Source organism: Panulirus ornatus, chromosome 41, assembly GCF_036320965.1.
Source record: "Panulirus ornatus isolate Po-2019 chromosome 41, ASM3632096v1, whole genome shotgun sequence".
Taxonomy (NCBI): domain Eukaryota; kingdom Metazoa; phylum Arthropoda; class Malacostraca; order Decapoda; family Palinuridae; genus Panulirus; species Panulirus ornatus.
Genome location: NC_092264.1, coordinates 14,149,620 through 14,162,356, shown reverse-complemented (window position 1 = coordinate 14,162,356; position 12,737 = coordinate 14,149,620). Strand labels below are relative to the sequence as shown.

At 40.5% G+C, this 12,737-nt stretch overlaps 1 protein-coding gene across 8 annotated transcripts in view; it reads left to right on the top strand.

The window, feature by feature from the left end:
* Positions 1-5,182, top strand: part of C3G (C3G guanyl-nucleotide exchange factor) — a 411,105-nt gene extending 405,923 nt beyond the window's left edge. For 3 of the 8 annotated variants that reach the window (XM_071686031.1, XM_071686029.1, XM_071686030.1), the window contains one exon: positions 1,617-5,171. In XM_071686031.1, the coding sequence (XP_071542132.1) occupies positions 1,617-1,743 (127 nt within the window). In that variant the 3' untranslated portion in view covers positions 1,744-5,171. Of the gene's footprint in view, positions 1-1,616 lie in introns of all 8 variants that reach the window. The other 5 variants (XM_071686028.1, XM_071686027.1, XM_071686026.1 and 2 more) reach the window with 4 other exon arrangements.
* Positions 5,183-12,737: the final 7,555 nt, after the last annotated feature.

The following is a 12,737-nucleotide window of genomic DNA, read 5'->3' as shown; positions in this document are numbered from 1 at the left end:
TCCCAGTGAATGTCGGTTTGGGACAGGGGTGTGTGATGTCTCCAAGGTTGTTTAATTTGTTTATGGATGGCGTTGTTAGGGAGGTGAATGCAAGAGTTTTGGAAAGAGGGGCAAGTATGCAGTCTGTTGGGATGAGAGGGCTTGGGAAGTGAGTCTTTTGTTTTTCGCAAATGATACAGTGCTGGTGGATGATTCGGATGAGAAACTGCAGAAGCTGGTGACCGAGTTTGGTAAAGTGTGTTTAAGAAGAAAGCTGAGAGTAATTGTGAATTAGAGCAAGTTATTAGGGTCAGTAGGGTTGAGGGACAAGTAAGTTGGGAGGTAAGTTTGAACGGAGAAAAACTGGAGGAAGTGAAGTGTTTTAGATATCTGGAAGTGGATTTAGCAGCAGAAGGAACCATGGAAGTGGAAGTGAGTCACAGGGTGGGGGAGGGGGGCGAAGGGTCTGGGAGTGATGAAGAATATGTGGAAGGTGAGAACGTTATCTCGGATAGCAAAAATAGGGATGTTTGAAGGAATAGTAGTTCCAACAATGTTGTATGGTTGCAAGGCATGGGCAATAGATGGGGTCATGCAGAGGAGGGTGGATGTTTTGGAAATGAGATGTGGTGTGAGATGGTTTGATTGAGTTAGTAATGAAAGGGCAAGAGAGATATGTGGTAATAAAAAGAGTTTGGTTGAGAGAGCAGAAGAGGGTGTGTTGAAATATTTTGGCCACATGGAGAGAATGCGTGAAGAAAGATTGACAAAGAGGATATATGTATCAGAGGTAGAGAGAACGAGGAGAAGCGGGAGACCAATTTGGAGGTGGAAGGATGGAGTGAAAGAGATGAGTGATCAGGGCCTGAACATACAAGATGGTGAAAGGAGTGCAAGGAATAGAGTGAATTGGAATGATGTGGTATACCGGGGTGGACGTGCTGTCAATGGATTGAACCAGGGCATGTGAAGTGTCTGGGGTAAACCATGGAAAATTTTGTGGGGCCTGGATGTAGAAAGGGAGCTTGGTTTTGGTGCAATACACATGACAGTTTTCCCTGGGGATAGAGGAGAAAGAATGCTTGCCACGTGTTCCCTGCATGTCGTAAAAGGTGACTAAAAGGGAAGGGGGTAGGGGGCTGGAAATTCTCCCCTCCAGTTTTTTACTTTTCCAAAAGAAGGAACAGAGAAGGGGGCAAAGTGAGGGTTTTCCATCGAAGGCTCAGTCCTCAGTTCATAATGCTATGCTATGGGCCTATAGGCCCATAGCATAGTGGTTAGCATTCCTGCTTTATGCACAGGGGTCCCGGGTTCGATCCTGGCTGTTAGAGGTTTGTATGTTCTATGAATGTGCGCGTTCATATGCACTTTATTCGTATATATATATGTATATATATATATATATATTCCCTCAAAGGCCCAGTCCTCTGTTCTTAATGCTACCTCGCTAACGCGGGAAATGGCGAATAGTTTGAAAGAAAGAAATATATATAATATATGTAAGTTTGTGTGATCATATTATAAACATAATCTCAATACATTGTGCACCTGTATATATATGTTGTTCTCTTTTACTTCAAGATGTACCCGTATGCATTTGTTTATTTAATGTATTCAATATTTATTCCTTTTTGCAGCCAGTACCACTTTAAAAAGAATGAGAAGGTTATTGCTTTCTTCGATAACTTTGAGCATTACTTGAATGAAGAAGCACTCTGGAGTATCTCTGAAGGCATCAAGCCACGTGGTGGTAAGAAGAAGTGAGAATCTCTGTTCTACTCATCACTCTCCAAGTTGTACATTAAGTAAATATGAATTTAGCTTTATCCACTTCAGGGATATATGAGATTCAAAGAAATTTTATATTTTTGAATAGTGATAGGTTTCCTAAATATGATAGTTTGGGTCATATATATATATATATATATATATATATATATATATATATATATATATATATATATATATATATATATATATATATGTATATATATATATATATATACACACATACATATAGGTGTTGCGAGACTCCACCTGCTTGATTGAAACGTTACCTTTGGTGAGGTTGAATTATTGGGAGCACTGTTTCATTTAAAGATCTCACTCCAGAGAAGTCTACAAATCCCTGTTTTTGGAAGTACTGCAGCCTTGGGCTTTAGGAGCCTTTAGGAAGGTCCTGGGTAAGAGCCAGACTCTTGTATAGAAATTGTTCCTGGGGTAGATGTAATGAGAATAGTGGTGTTATACGTATGTGTTCCTACTATTTGTGTTTTACAGTGAGAGAGTTTTATGCTTGTGTGGTTCTGTCTTCTTAACCTTGAACATATGTACCATATCTTTGCTCCTATGTATGCATGCACACTCGTACCCTAGCTAATGCCAGATACCTATTCTATGATACAACCCTTAGAGGAGGATGAACAGTTAGATGGACTGTGGACTGGCTGCCACAACCAGGATTTGAACCAATGCAGGTTTGATCCCAGGTGGCCTGTCCATATGTGACAGTTAGTAATGCTCACCACTACACCACAGAGGTCCATGTGTTTGTGTGTTTATTTGTTATGAGACTCTACCTGCTTGAATTTACACTGCAAGTGAAAAGTCACCTTTAGTGTGGCTGTATCATTTGATGATGAAAGAGAGTACAGTCTTGTAGAAGTACTTCTGTTACTCCAACAAAGTCCATCATTTCCCTGCTACTGGAAGTACCATAGTCTTAGAAATGCATAAGTTTTAGGAACAGGATGTATTATTTTTCCCCTATCCCTAGGGATGATATATATATGGAAAAAAAAAAATGTATGTTCAGGCTCCGATTGCTCAAAATCTTTTTCCCTCCATCCTTCCACCTCCAGTTTGGTGTCTCGCTTCTCCTTGTTCCCTCTACCTCTGAAACATGCATCCTCTTTGCCAGTCTTTCCTCACTCATTCTCTCCATATGTCTAAACCATTTCATCACACCCTTTACTGCTCTCTCAGTCACACTTTTTATTACCACATATCTCTCTTACCCCTTTCGTTACTTACTCGATCAAACCACCTCACCCCACATGTCCTCAAACATTTCCAATGCCAACACATCCACCCTCCTCCATACAAAACTATATATATATTTCATTTATAATTACTCTGACCAAAATCTATGAAAGAGTCCTTTTGTTACCAAGGGCCTTTATAAAGGCTCCCATAGCCCAAAGCTGCATTACTTCCAGTTGCAGAGACATGAAGACAACTTTGGAGTGAGAAGTTATTTGACAGGACTGTACTCCCAGTGATACAGCTATGTCAGTGGTGACTTTTAGCTCATAGTTAATTTCAAGCAGGTGGAGTCCGGTAACCCATATATATATATATATATATATATATATATATATATATATATATATATATATATTTATTTTTTATTATACTTTGTCGCTGTTTCCCGCGTTAGCGAGGTAGCGCAAGGAAACAGACAAAAGAATGACCCAACCCACCCACATACACATGTATATGAACAAAGTGCATATGAACACACACTTTCATAGAACATGTATATACATAAACGCCCACACACACTCATATACATACCTATACATTTCAACGTATACATACATATACATACACGGACACATACATATATACACATGCACATATTCATACATGCTGCATTCATCCATTTCTGCCACTACCTCGCCACACTTGAAATGACACTCCCCTCCCCCTGCGTGCACGCAAGGTAGCCGACGACATGCTGTCAGTGGACTGAACCAGGGCATGTGAAATGTCAGGGGTAAACCATGGAAAGGTCTGTGGGGCCTAGATGTGGATTGGGAGCTGTGGTTTCAGTGCATTACACATGACAGCTAAAGATTAAGTGTGAACAAATGTGGCCTTTTTTGTCTGTTTTCCTGGCGGTACCTCGCTGATGCAGGGAGTGGCGATGCTGTTTCCTGTGGGGCAGGGTGGCGCTGGGAATGGATGAAAGCAAGCAAGTATATGTCCTTGTGTATATATTTATTTGCCTGTGTTTGTGTATATGTTGATATGTATGTATATGTACATGTATGTGCATGGGTGTATATGAGTGGATTGGTTCTTCTTCATCTGTTTCCTGGCACTTTCTCGCTGGTGTTACTAAGACCTTTTTAAAGGGTCTTGCAGCACAAGGCTGCACTATGCAGTAACAAGGATATATAGACTCAATTGAAGGGAGAAATTCTTTAACGAGAGTGCACTTTCAACGATACGTCCTTACCAAAGGTGACTTTTCACTCTCAATGGAACCTCTTGCAGGCACAGCCTGTTAACACACACACACACACATACACACACACACACATATATATATATATATTTTCTTTTTATATCATACATAATTGCTGTTTCCCGTGTCAGCGAGGAAGCGTCTCTTCCAGGAAACAGACAGAAGAATGGCCCATCTATTCATATACACACACACACAGACGAAAGAAATGGCCCAACCCCCCCCCATACACATGTATATACATACGTCCACACACGCAAATATACATACCTACACAGCTTTCCATGGTTTACCCCAGACGCTTCACATGCCTTGATACAATCCACTTGACAGCACGTCAACCCCGGTATACCACATCGCTCCAATTCACTCTATTCCTTGCCCTCCTTTCACCCTCCTGCATGTTCAGGCCCTGATCACACAAAATCTTTTTCACTCCATCTTTCCACCTCCAATTTGGTCTCCCTCTTCTCCTCGTTCCCTCCACCTCCGACACATATATCCTCTTGGTCAATCTTTCCTCACTCATTCTCTCCATGTGCCCAAACCACTTCAAAACACCCTCTTCTGCTCTCTCAACCATGCTCTTTTTATTTCCACACATCTCTCTTACCCTTACGTTACTTACTCGATCAAACCACCTCACACCACACATTGTCCTCAAACATCTCATTTCCAGCACATCCATCCTCCTGCGCACAACTTTATCCATAGCCCACGCCTCGCAACCATACAACATTGTTGGAACCACTATTCCTTCAAACATACCCATTTTTGCTTTCCGAGATAATGTTCTCGACTTCCACACATTCTTCAAGGCCCCCAGAATTTTCGCCCCCTCCCCCACCCTATGATCCACTTCCCCTTCCATGGTTCCATCCGCTGCCAGATCCACTCCCAGATATCTAAAACACTTCACTTCCTCCAGTTTTTCTCCATTCAAACTCACCTCCCAATTGACTTGACCCTCAACCCTACTGTACCTAATAACCTTGCTCTTATTCACATTTACTCTTAACTTTCTTCTTCCACACACTTTACCAAACTCAGTCACCAGCTTCTGCAGTTTCTCACATGAATCAGCCACCAGCGCTGTATCATCAGCGAACAACAACTGACTCACTTCCCAAGCTCTCTCATCCCCAACAGACTTCATACTTGCCCCTCTTTCCAAAACTCTTGCATTTACCTCCCTAACAACCCCATCCATAAACAAATTAAACAACCATGGAGACATCACACACCCCTGCCGCAAACCTACATTCACTGAGAACCAATCACTTTCCTCTCTTCCTACACGTACACATGCCTTACATCCTCGATAAAAACTTTTCACTGCTTCTAACAACTTTCCTCCCACACCATATATTCTTAATACCTTCCACAGAGCATCTCTATCAACTCTATCATATGCCTTCTCCAGATCCATAAATGCTACATACAAATCCATTTGCTTTTCTAAGTATTTCTCACATACATTCTTCAAAGCAAACACCTGATCCACACATCCTCTACCACTTCTGAAACCACACTGCTCTTCCCCAGTCAGATGCTCTGTACATGCCTTCACCCTCTCAATCAATACCCTCCCATATAATTTACCAGGAATACTCAACAAACTTATACCTCTGTATTTGAGCACTCACTCTTATCCCCTTTGCCTTTGTACAATGGCACTATGCACGCATTCCGCCAATCCTCAGGCACCTCACCATGAGTCATACATACATTAAATAACCTTACCAACCAGTCAACAATACAGTCACCCCCTTATATATATATATATATATATATATATATATATATATATATATATATATATATATATATATATATTTTTTTTTTTTTTTTTTTTTTTTTTCATACTATTCGCCATTTCCCGCGATAGCGAGGTAGCGTTAAGAACAGAGGACTGGGCCTTTGAGGGAATATCCTCACCTGGCCCTCTTCTCTGTACCTTCTTTTGGAAAAATTAAAAAAAAAAAAAAAAAAAAAAAATATATATATATATATATATATATATTTTTTTTTCTTGCTTTGTCACTGTCTCCCGCGTTTGCGAGGTAGCACAAGGAAACAGACGAAAGAAATGGCCCAACCCACCCCCATACACATGTATATACGTACGTCCACACACGCAAATATACATACCTACACAGCTTTCCATGGTTTACCCCAGACGCTTCACATGCCCTGATTCAATCCACTGACAGCACATCAACCCCGGTATACCACATCGATCCAATTCACTCTATTCCTTACCCTCCTTTCACCCTCCTGCATGTTCAGGCCCCGATCACACAAAATCTTTTTCACTCCATCTTTCCACCTCCAATTTCGTCTCCCACTTCTCCTCATTCCCTCCACCTCCGACACATATATCCTCTTGGTCAATCTTTCCTCACTCATTCTCTCCATGTGCCCAAACCATTTCAAAACACCCTCTTCTGCTCTCTCAACCACGCTCTTTTTATTTCCACACATCTCTCTTACCCTTACGTTACTTACTTGATCAAACCACCTCACACCACACATTGTCCTCAAACATCTCATTTCCAGCACATCCATCCTCCTGCGCACAAGTCTATCCATAGCCCACGCCTCGCAACCATACAACATTGTTGGAACCACTATTCCTTCAAACAAACCCATTTTTGCTTTCCGAGATAATGTTCTCGACTTCCACACATTCTTCAAGGCTCCCAGGATTTTCGCCCCCTCCCCCACCCTATGATCCACTTCCGCTTCCATGGTTCCATCCGCTGCCAGATCCACTCCCAGATATCTAAAACACTTTACTTCCTCCAGTTTTTCTCCATTCAAACTTACCTCCCAATTGACTTGACCCTCAAACCTACTGTACCTAATTACCTTGCTCTTATTCACATTTACTCTTAACTTTCTTCTTTCACACACTTTACCAAACTCAGTCACCAGCTTCTGCAGTTTCTCACATGAATCAGCCAACAGAGCTGTATCATCAGCGAACAACAACTGACTCACTTCCCAAGCTCTCTCATCCCCAACAGACTTCATACTTGCCCCTCTTTCCAAAACTCTTGCATTCACCTCCCTAAAAACCCCATCCATAAACAAATTAAATTAAAAAAAAAAAAAAAAATATATATATATATATATATATATATATATATATATATATATATATATATATATATATATATATATATATATATATTTTTTTTTTTTTTTTTTTTTTTTCAAACTATTCGCCATTTCCCACATTAGCGAGGTAGCGTTAAGAACAGAGGACTGGGCCTTTTTCGGAATATCCTCACCTGGCCCCCTCTGTTCCTTCTTTTGGAAAATTAAAAAAAAAACGAGAGGGGAGGATTTCCAGCCCCCCGCTCCCTCCCCTTTTAGTCGCCTTCTACGACACGCAGGGAATACGTGGGAAGTATTCTTAATCCCCTATCCCTAGGGATATGTATATATATATATAAATATATATTATCCCTGGGGACAGGGGAGAAAGAATACTTCCCACGTATTCCCTGCGTGTCGTAGAAGGCAACTAAAAGGGGAGGGAGCGTGGGGCTGGAAATCCTCCCCTCTCGTGTTTTTTTTTTTTTTAATTTTCCAAAAGAAGGAACAGAGAAGGGGGCCAGGTGAGGATATTCCCTCAAAGGTCCAGTCCTCTGTTCTTAACGCTACCTCGCTAACGCGGGAAATGGCAAATAGTTTGAAAGAAAGAAGAAATATATATATATATTTTTTTTTTTTTTTTTTTTTTTTTATACTTTGTCGCTGTCTCCCGCGTTTGCGAGGTAGCGCAAGGAAACAGACGAAAGAAATGGCCCAACCCCCCCCCATACACATGCACATACACACGTCCACACACGCAAATATACATACCTACACAGCTTTCCATGGTTTACCCCAGACGCTTCACATGCCTTGATTCAATCCACTGACAGCACATCAACCCCTGTATACCACATCGCTCCAATTCACTCTATTCCTTGCCCTCCTTTCACCCTCCTGCATGTTCAGGCCCCGATCACACAAAATCTTTTTCACTCCATCTTTCCACCTCCAATTTGGTCTCCCTCTTCTCCTCGTTCCCTCCACCTCCGACACATATATCCTCTTGGTCAATCTTTCCTCACTCATTCTCTCCATGTGCCCAAACCATTTCAAAACACCCTCTTCTGCTCTCTCAACCACGCTCTTTTTATTTCCACACATCTCTCTTACCCTTACGTTACTTACTCGATCAAACCACCTCACACCACACATTGTCCTCAAACATCTCATTTCCAGCACATCCATCCTCCTGCGCACAACTCTATCCATAGCCCACGCCTCGCAACCATACAACATTGTTGGAACCACTATTCCTTCAAACATACCCATTTTTGCTTTCCGAGATAATGTTCTCGACTTCCACACATTTTTCAAGGCTCCCAAAATTTTCGCCCCCTCCCCCACCCTATGATCCACTTCCGCTTCCATGGTTCCATCCGCTGCCAGATCCACTCCCAGATATCTAAAACACTTCACTTCCTCCAGTTTTTCTCCATTCAAACTCACCTCCCAATTGACTTGACCCTCAACCCTACTGTACCTAATAACCTTGCTCTTATTCACATTTACTCTTAACTTTCTTCTTCCACACACTTTACCAAACTCAGTCACCAGCTTCTGCAGTTTCTCACATGAATCAGCCACCAGCGCTGTATCATCAGCGAACAACAACTGACTCACTTCCCAAGCTCTCTCATCCCCAACAGACTTCATACTTGCCCCTCTTTCCAAAACTCTTGCATTTACCTCCCTAACAACCCCATCCATAAACAAATTAAACAACCATGGAGACATCACACACCCCTGCCGCAAACCTACATTCACTGAGAACCAATCACTTTCCTCTCTTCCTACACGTACACATGCCTTACATCCTCGATAAAAACTTTTCACTGCTTCTAACAACTTGCCTCCCACACCATATATTCTTAATACCTTCCACAGAGCATCTCTATCAACTCTATCATATGCCTTCTCCAGATCCATAAATGCTACATACAAATCCATTTGCTTTTCTAAGTATTTCTCACATACATTCTTCAAAGCAAACACCTGATCCACACATCCTCTACCACTTCTGAAACCGCACTGCTCTTCCCCAATCTGATGCTCTGTACATGCCTTCACCCTCTCAATCAATACCCTCCCATATAATTTACCAGGAATACTCAACAAACTTATACCTCTGTAATTTGAGCACTCACTCTTATCCCCTTTGCCTTTGTACAATGGCACTATGCACGCATTCCGCCAATCCTTTTTTTTTTTATACTTTGTCGCTGTCTCCCGCGTTTGCGAGGTAGCGCAAGGAAACAGACGAAAGAAATGGCCCAACCCCCCCCCCCCCCCCATACACATGTATATACATACGTCCACACACGCAAATATACATACCTACACAGCTTTCCATGGTTAACCCCAGACGCTTCACATGCCTTGATTCAATCCACTTGACAGCACGTCAACCCCGGTATACCACATCGCTCCAATTCACTCTATTCCTTGCCCTCCTTTCACCCTCCTGCATGTTCAGGCCCCGATCACACAAAATCTTTTTCACTCCATCTTTCCACCTCCAATTTGGTCTCCCTCTTCTCCTTGCTCCCTCCACCTCCGACACATATATCCTCTTGGTCAATCTTTCCTCACTCATCCTCTCCATGTGCCCAAACCACTTCAAAACATTGTTTATTTATTTATAATTAGTCCAGGAGCAATTCCTGTGAAAGTGTCCTAGTGTTATCCAGGACCTCTCAAAAGGTGCTACTTTCAGTTGTAGGGAAATGTAGAATTCTTTAATGTGAAGTTCTTTGATGAGATTGTACTCTCAATGATACAGCCTCGCTAAAGGTAATTTTTCACACTTGGTGTAATATTGAGCAGGAAAAGTCTGGTAACGTCAATAACATCGAAATGAAAGCAGCACTCAAACTGAATACATGGAACACTAAGGGTCACCAGATTTAGTTAAGAAAAAAAAAATCCTTAAACATCCTATACAAACAGTTCATATGCTCTGCTTTAAACTGCTTCACCTTCCTGGCCTTCCTTCCCTTCTCATGCCTCTAATGCATCTACCATAAAGAAGATACCATTACTTTCTACTCAGTTCACTGCACTCTGTGCACATAGATGCACACTCAACTTCGCAATGTTTTATGACCTATCATCTCAGTCAGTGGACATGGCCAGCTTCCTGAGTGCTGCAAATGTTGAATTAAGATGGAAGGGGTTTCTGGGGGGAGAGAGAGAGAGAGAGAGAGGCTGCATCATTGGGGATACAGTCTTGACAAAGAGCTTCTCACTCCAGAGGAGTCTACATTTCCCTGCTAATGTAAGTAGTGTAGTCTTGGGCTGCAGGAACCTTTTAAAATATCCTAGGTAACACCAGAACTCTTTCTTAGTAATTGGTCCTGGGATAATTATATATACATAATTGAATTATACATTAAACAAACACACAAATGAGTTCAGATTCTCTTCTAGTAACAGCATAGCTTACCCAGTAGCATATTGACCAATATGTATCTAGCACTCCATGTCTGGCATTGTGATGAAACAAGTTTACTGTATGCCATTAGGAATCACTGATCATTTGTAAAGAAATACCGATATAACCCTGTCCACAGTATGAAGTTTTGGTAAACCAAATTTAAGCATCAGTATGGTGCTCATTGTGAAGGCCATAATGGCTAGTCCTTTTGAAATCAAGTAGTTATGTATTATACTTGTATTATAATTGTCTTCAATATAAACACTGCATTAGTAAGCATATATGTCTAGGCTCTGGTGAAAGTGTTTGGCAAAGAGAGGGTTTGCAATATTTCTTGCTGTATGTACATGTTATGTCATATGTGTGAAACATGATACTGACATACTGCCATTAGGAATCAAACATTGATGTATACTAGATAGTCATTATGTATATATTTGTATCATTAAATCATTATTCCTCTAATTACTGTATATTTGTTATGTTGACAATTTTGAAGTTAAGCCAATTTGTGTTCTCAGTCATACAAATTACAAAAACTCACTTCTACTCAGTGAGTTACTGTTTGTGTAGCAGAGCTCACATATACTCCAGATATAAACCTTTGCAAGCCAAAGACGTAGCCACATGGCTGCATGTTTAACAATCAGTCCAAAGATGTATTCCTGCTTGTTGGTGGGTGGAATTTACACCTTGCTAACATGTTATATTATAGCAGTAGGGTGAGCTACACCCTGTTTGCTTTATTTTTGGAGTCGCACTAGGTGTCATACCTTGGCTCCGCACCTCATGGTGACAAATGTAGTCATATATACTAACAGTTATTCTTAAATGATTCCTAAGAGTCCTCTGCTGAATTGTATCCCATTAACGAATCACATCCTACTTATATTAGTGTCATCTTGAGTGACTAGTTGCATTCTGCTTATATTCTTGGTAATGATTATACAGGTCACATTAAATGTATTGATTTTATCAAGGTTGGACAGGTTGCTTCCTACTTACTGTCATTGTCATGATATAACAGGTCACACCTCGATATCAGTCATCCTGTTTCACACTACTCTTTTTCTTGCCATGACATTCTACTAATTGTTGGAAATGACAGTTCACATCTTGTTATAGAACGGCTTATCATCTTTTACACATTGTCATTGCTCAGTTACAATGTTTTATAGACTCATTTTATTGAATAGTGGCATTTTTCACTAATTATTGATTTTTCACATATCAGTAATGCAAGAAACAACTTAGATGAGCAGTGAATGTGTATCCCATCACAGTCTGAAAGATTTGTAGACTTGCACTTACAGCATGTGTTCATGGATGCATTTTCGTCACGTAACTTCCACCCCATAAGTAATACTGAAATCTTTTGATTTTTGATGTCTTGTGGACATTATTAGTTATGAGAGAAATACAAACTTTCCTTGAAGGTGCAGGTATTGTACACATTTTCATCGTCAGTATCCCATGAAATAAGGTATGGATGAACTGAACCTTACTCATATTGACTTGTTATGTATGCAATATTTGTTGTGCTTCAAGAAAATGTTTCTAGATTATAAATTGATCAAGATTTTTTGTTGAATAATTATCCATGAAATATTGATTGCAGGTTTCTGTTTATTGTCTGAAGTAATTGCTCATATAGATTATTAATACTGAGTTTTGTCCTATAGTTTTCATTCATATTCACTTCTTCACCTGTTAGTATTGTGAATTTTGACCAAATGATTTATATTTATCATTCATACCAACCCATGAAATGCCTTTAAGTGTACTCATTCATTTTGATAGTTGCTGCAATGGAAAACAATATACACAAGCGTTTTGCTTTTTATCTTTTGATAGGAATGTAAGGTTTGTCAGTGTACTGATCACTGCCTATCATAACACTCATTAAACTGTGGTGCCCTCAGCAGTTCTAAACTATGGTCAACTTGTATACCTCTTAATCAAAATTTA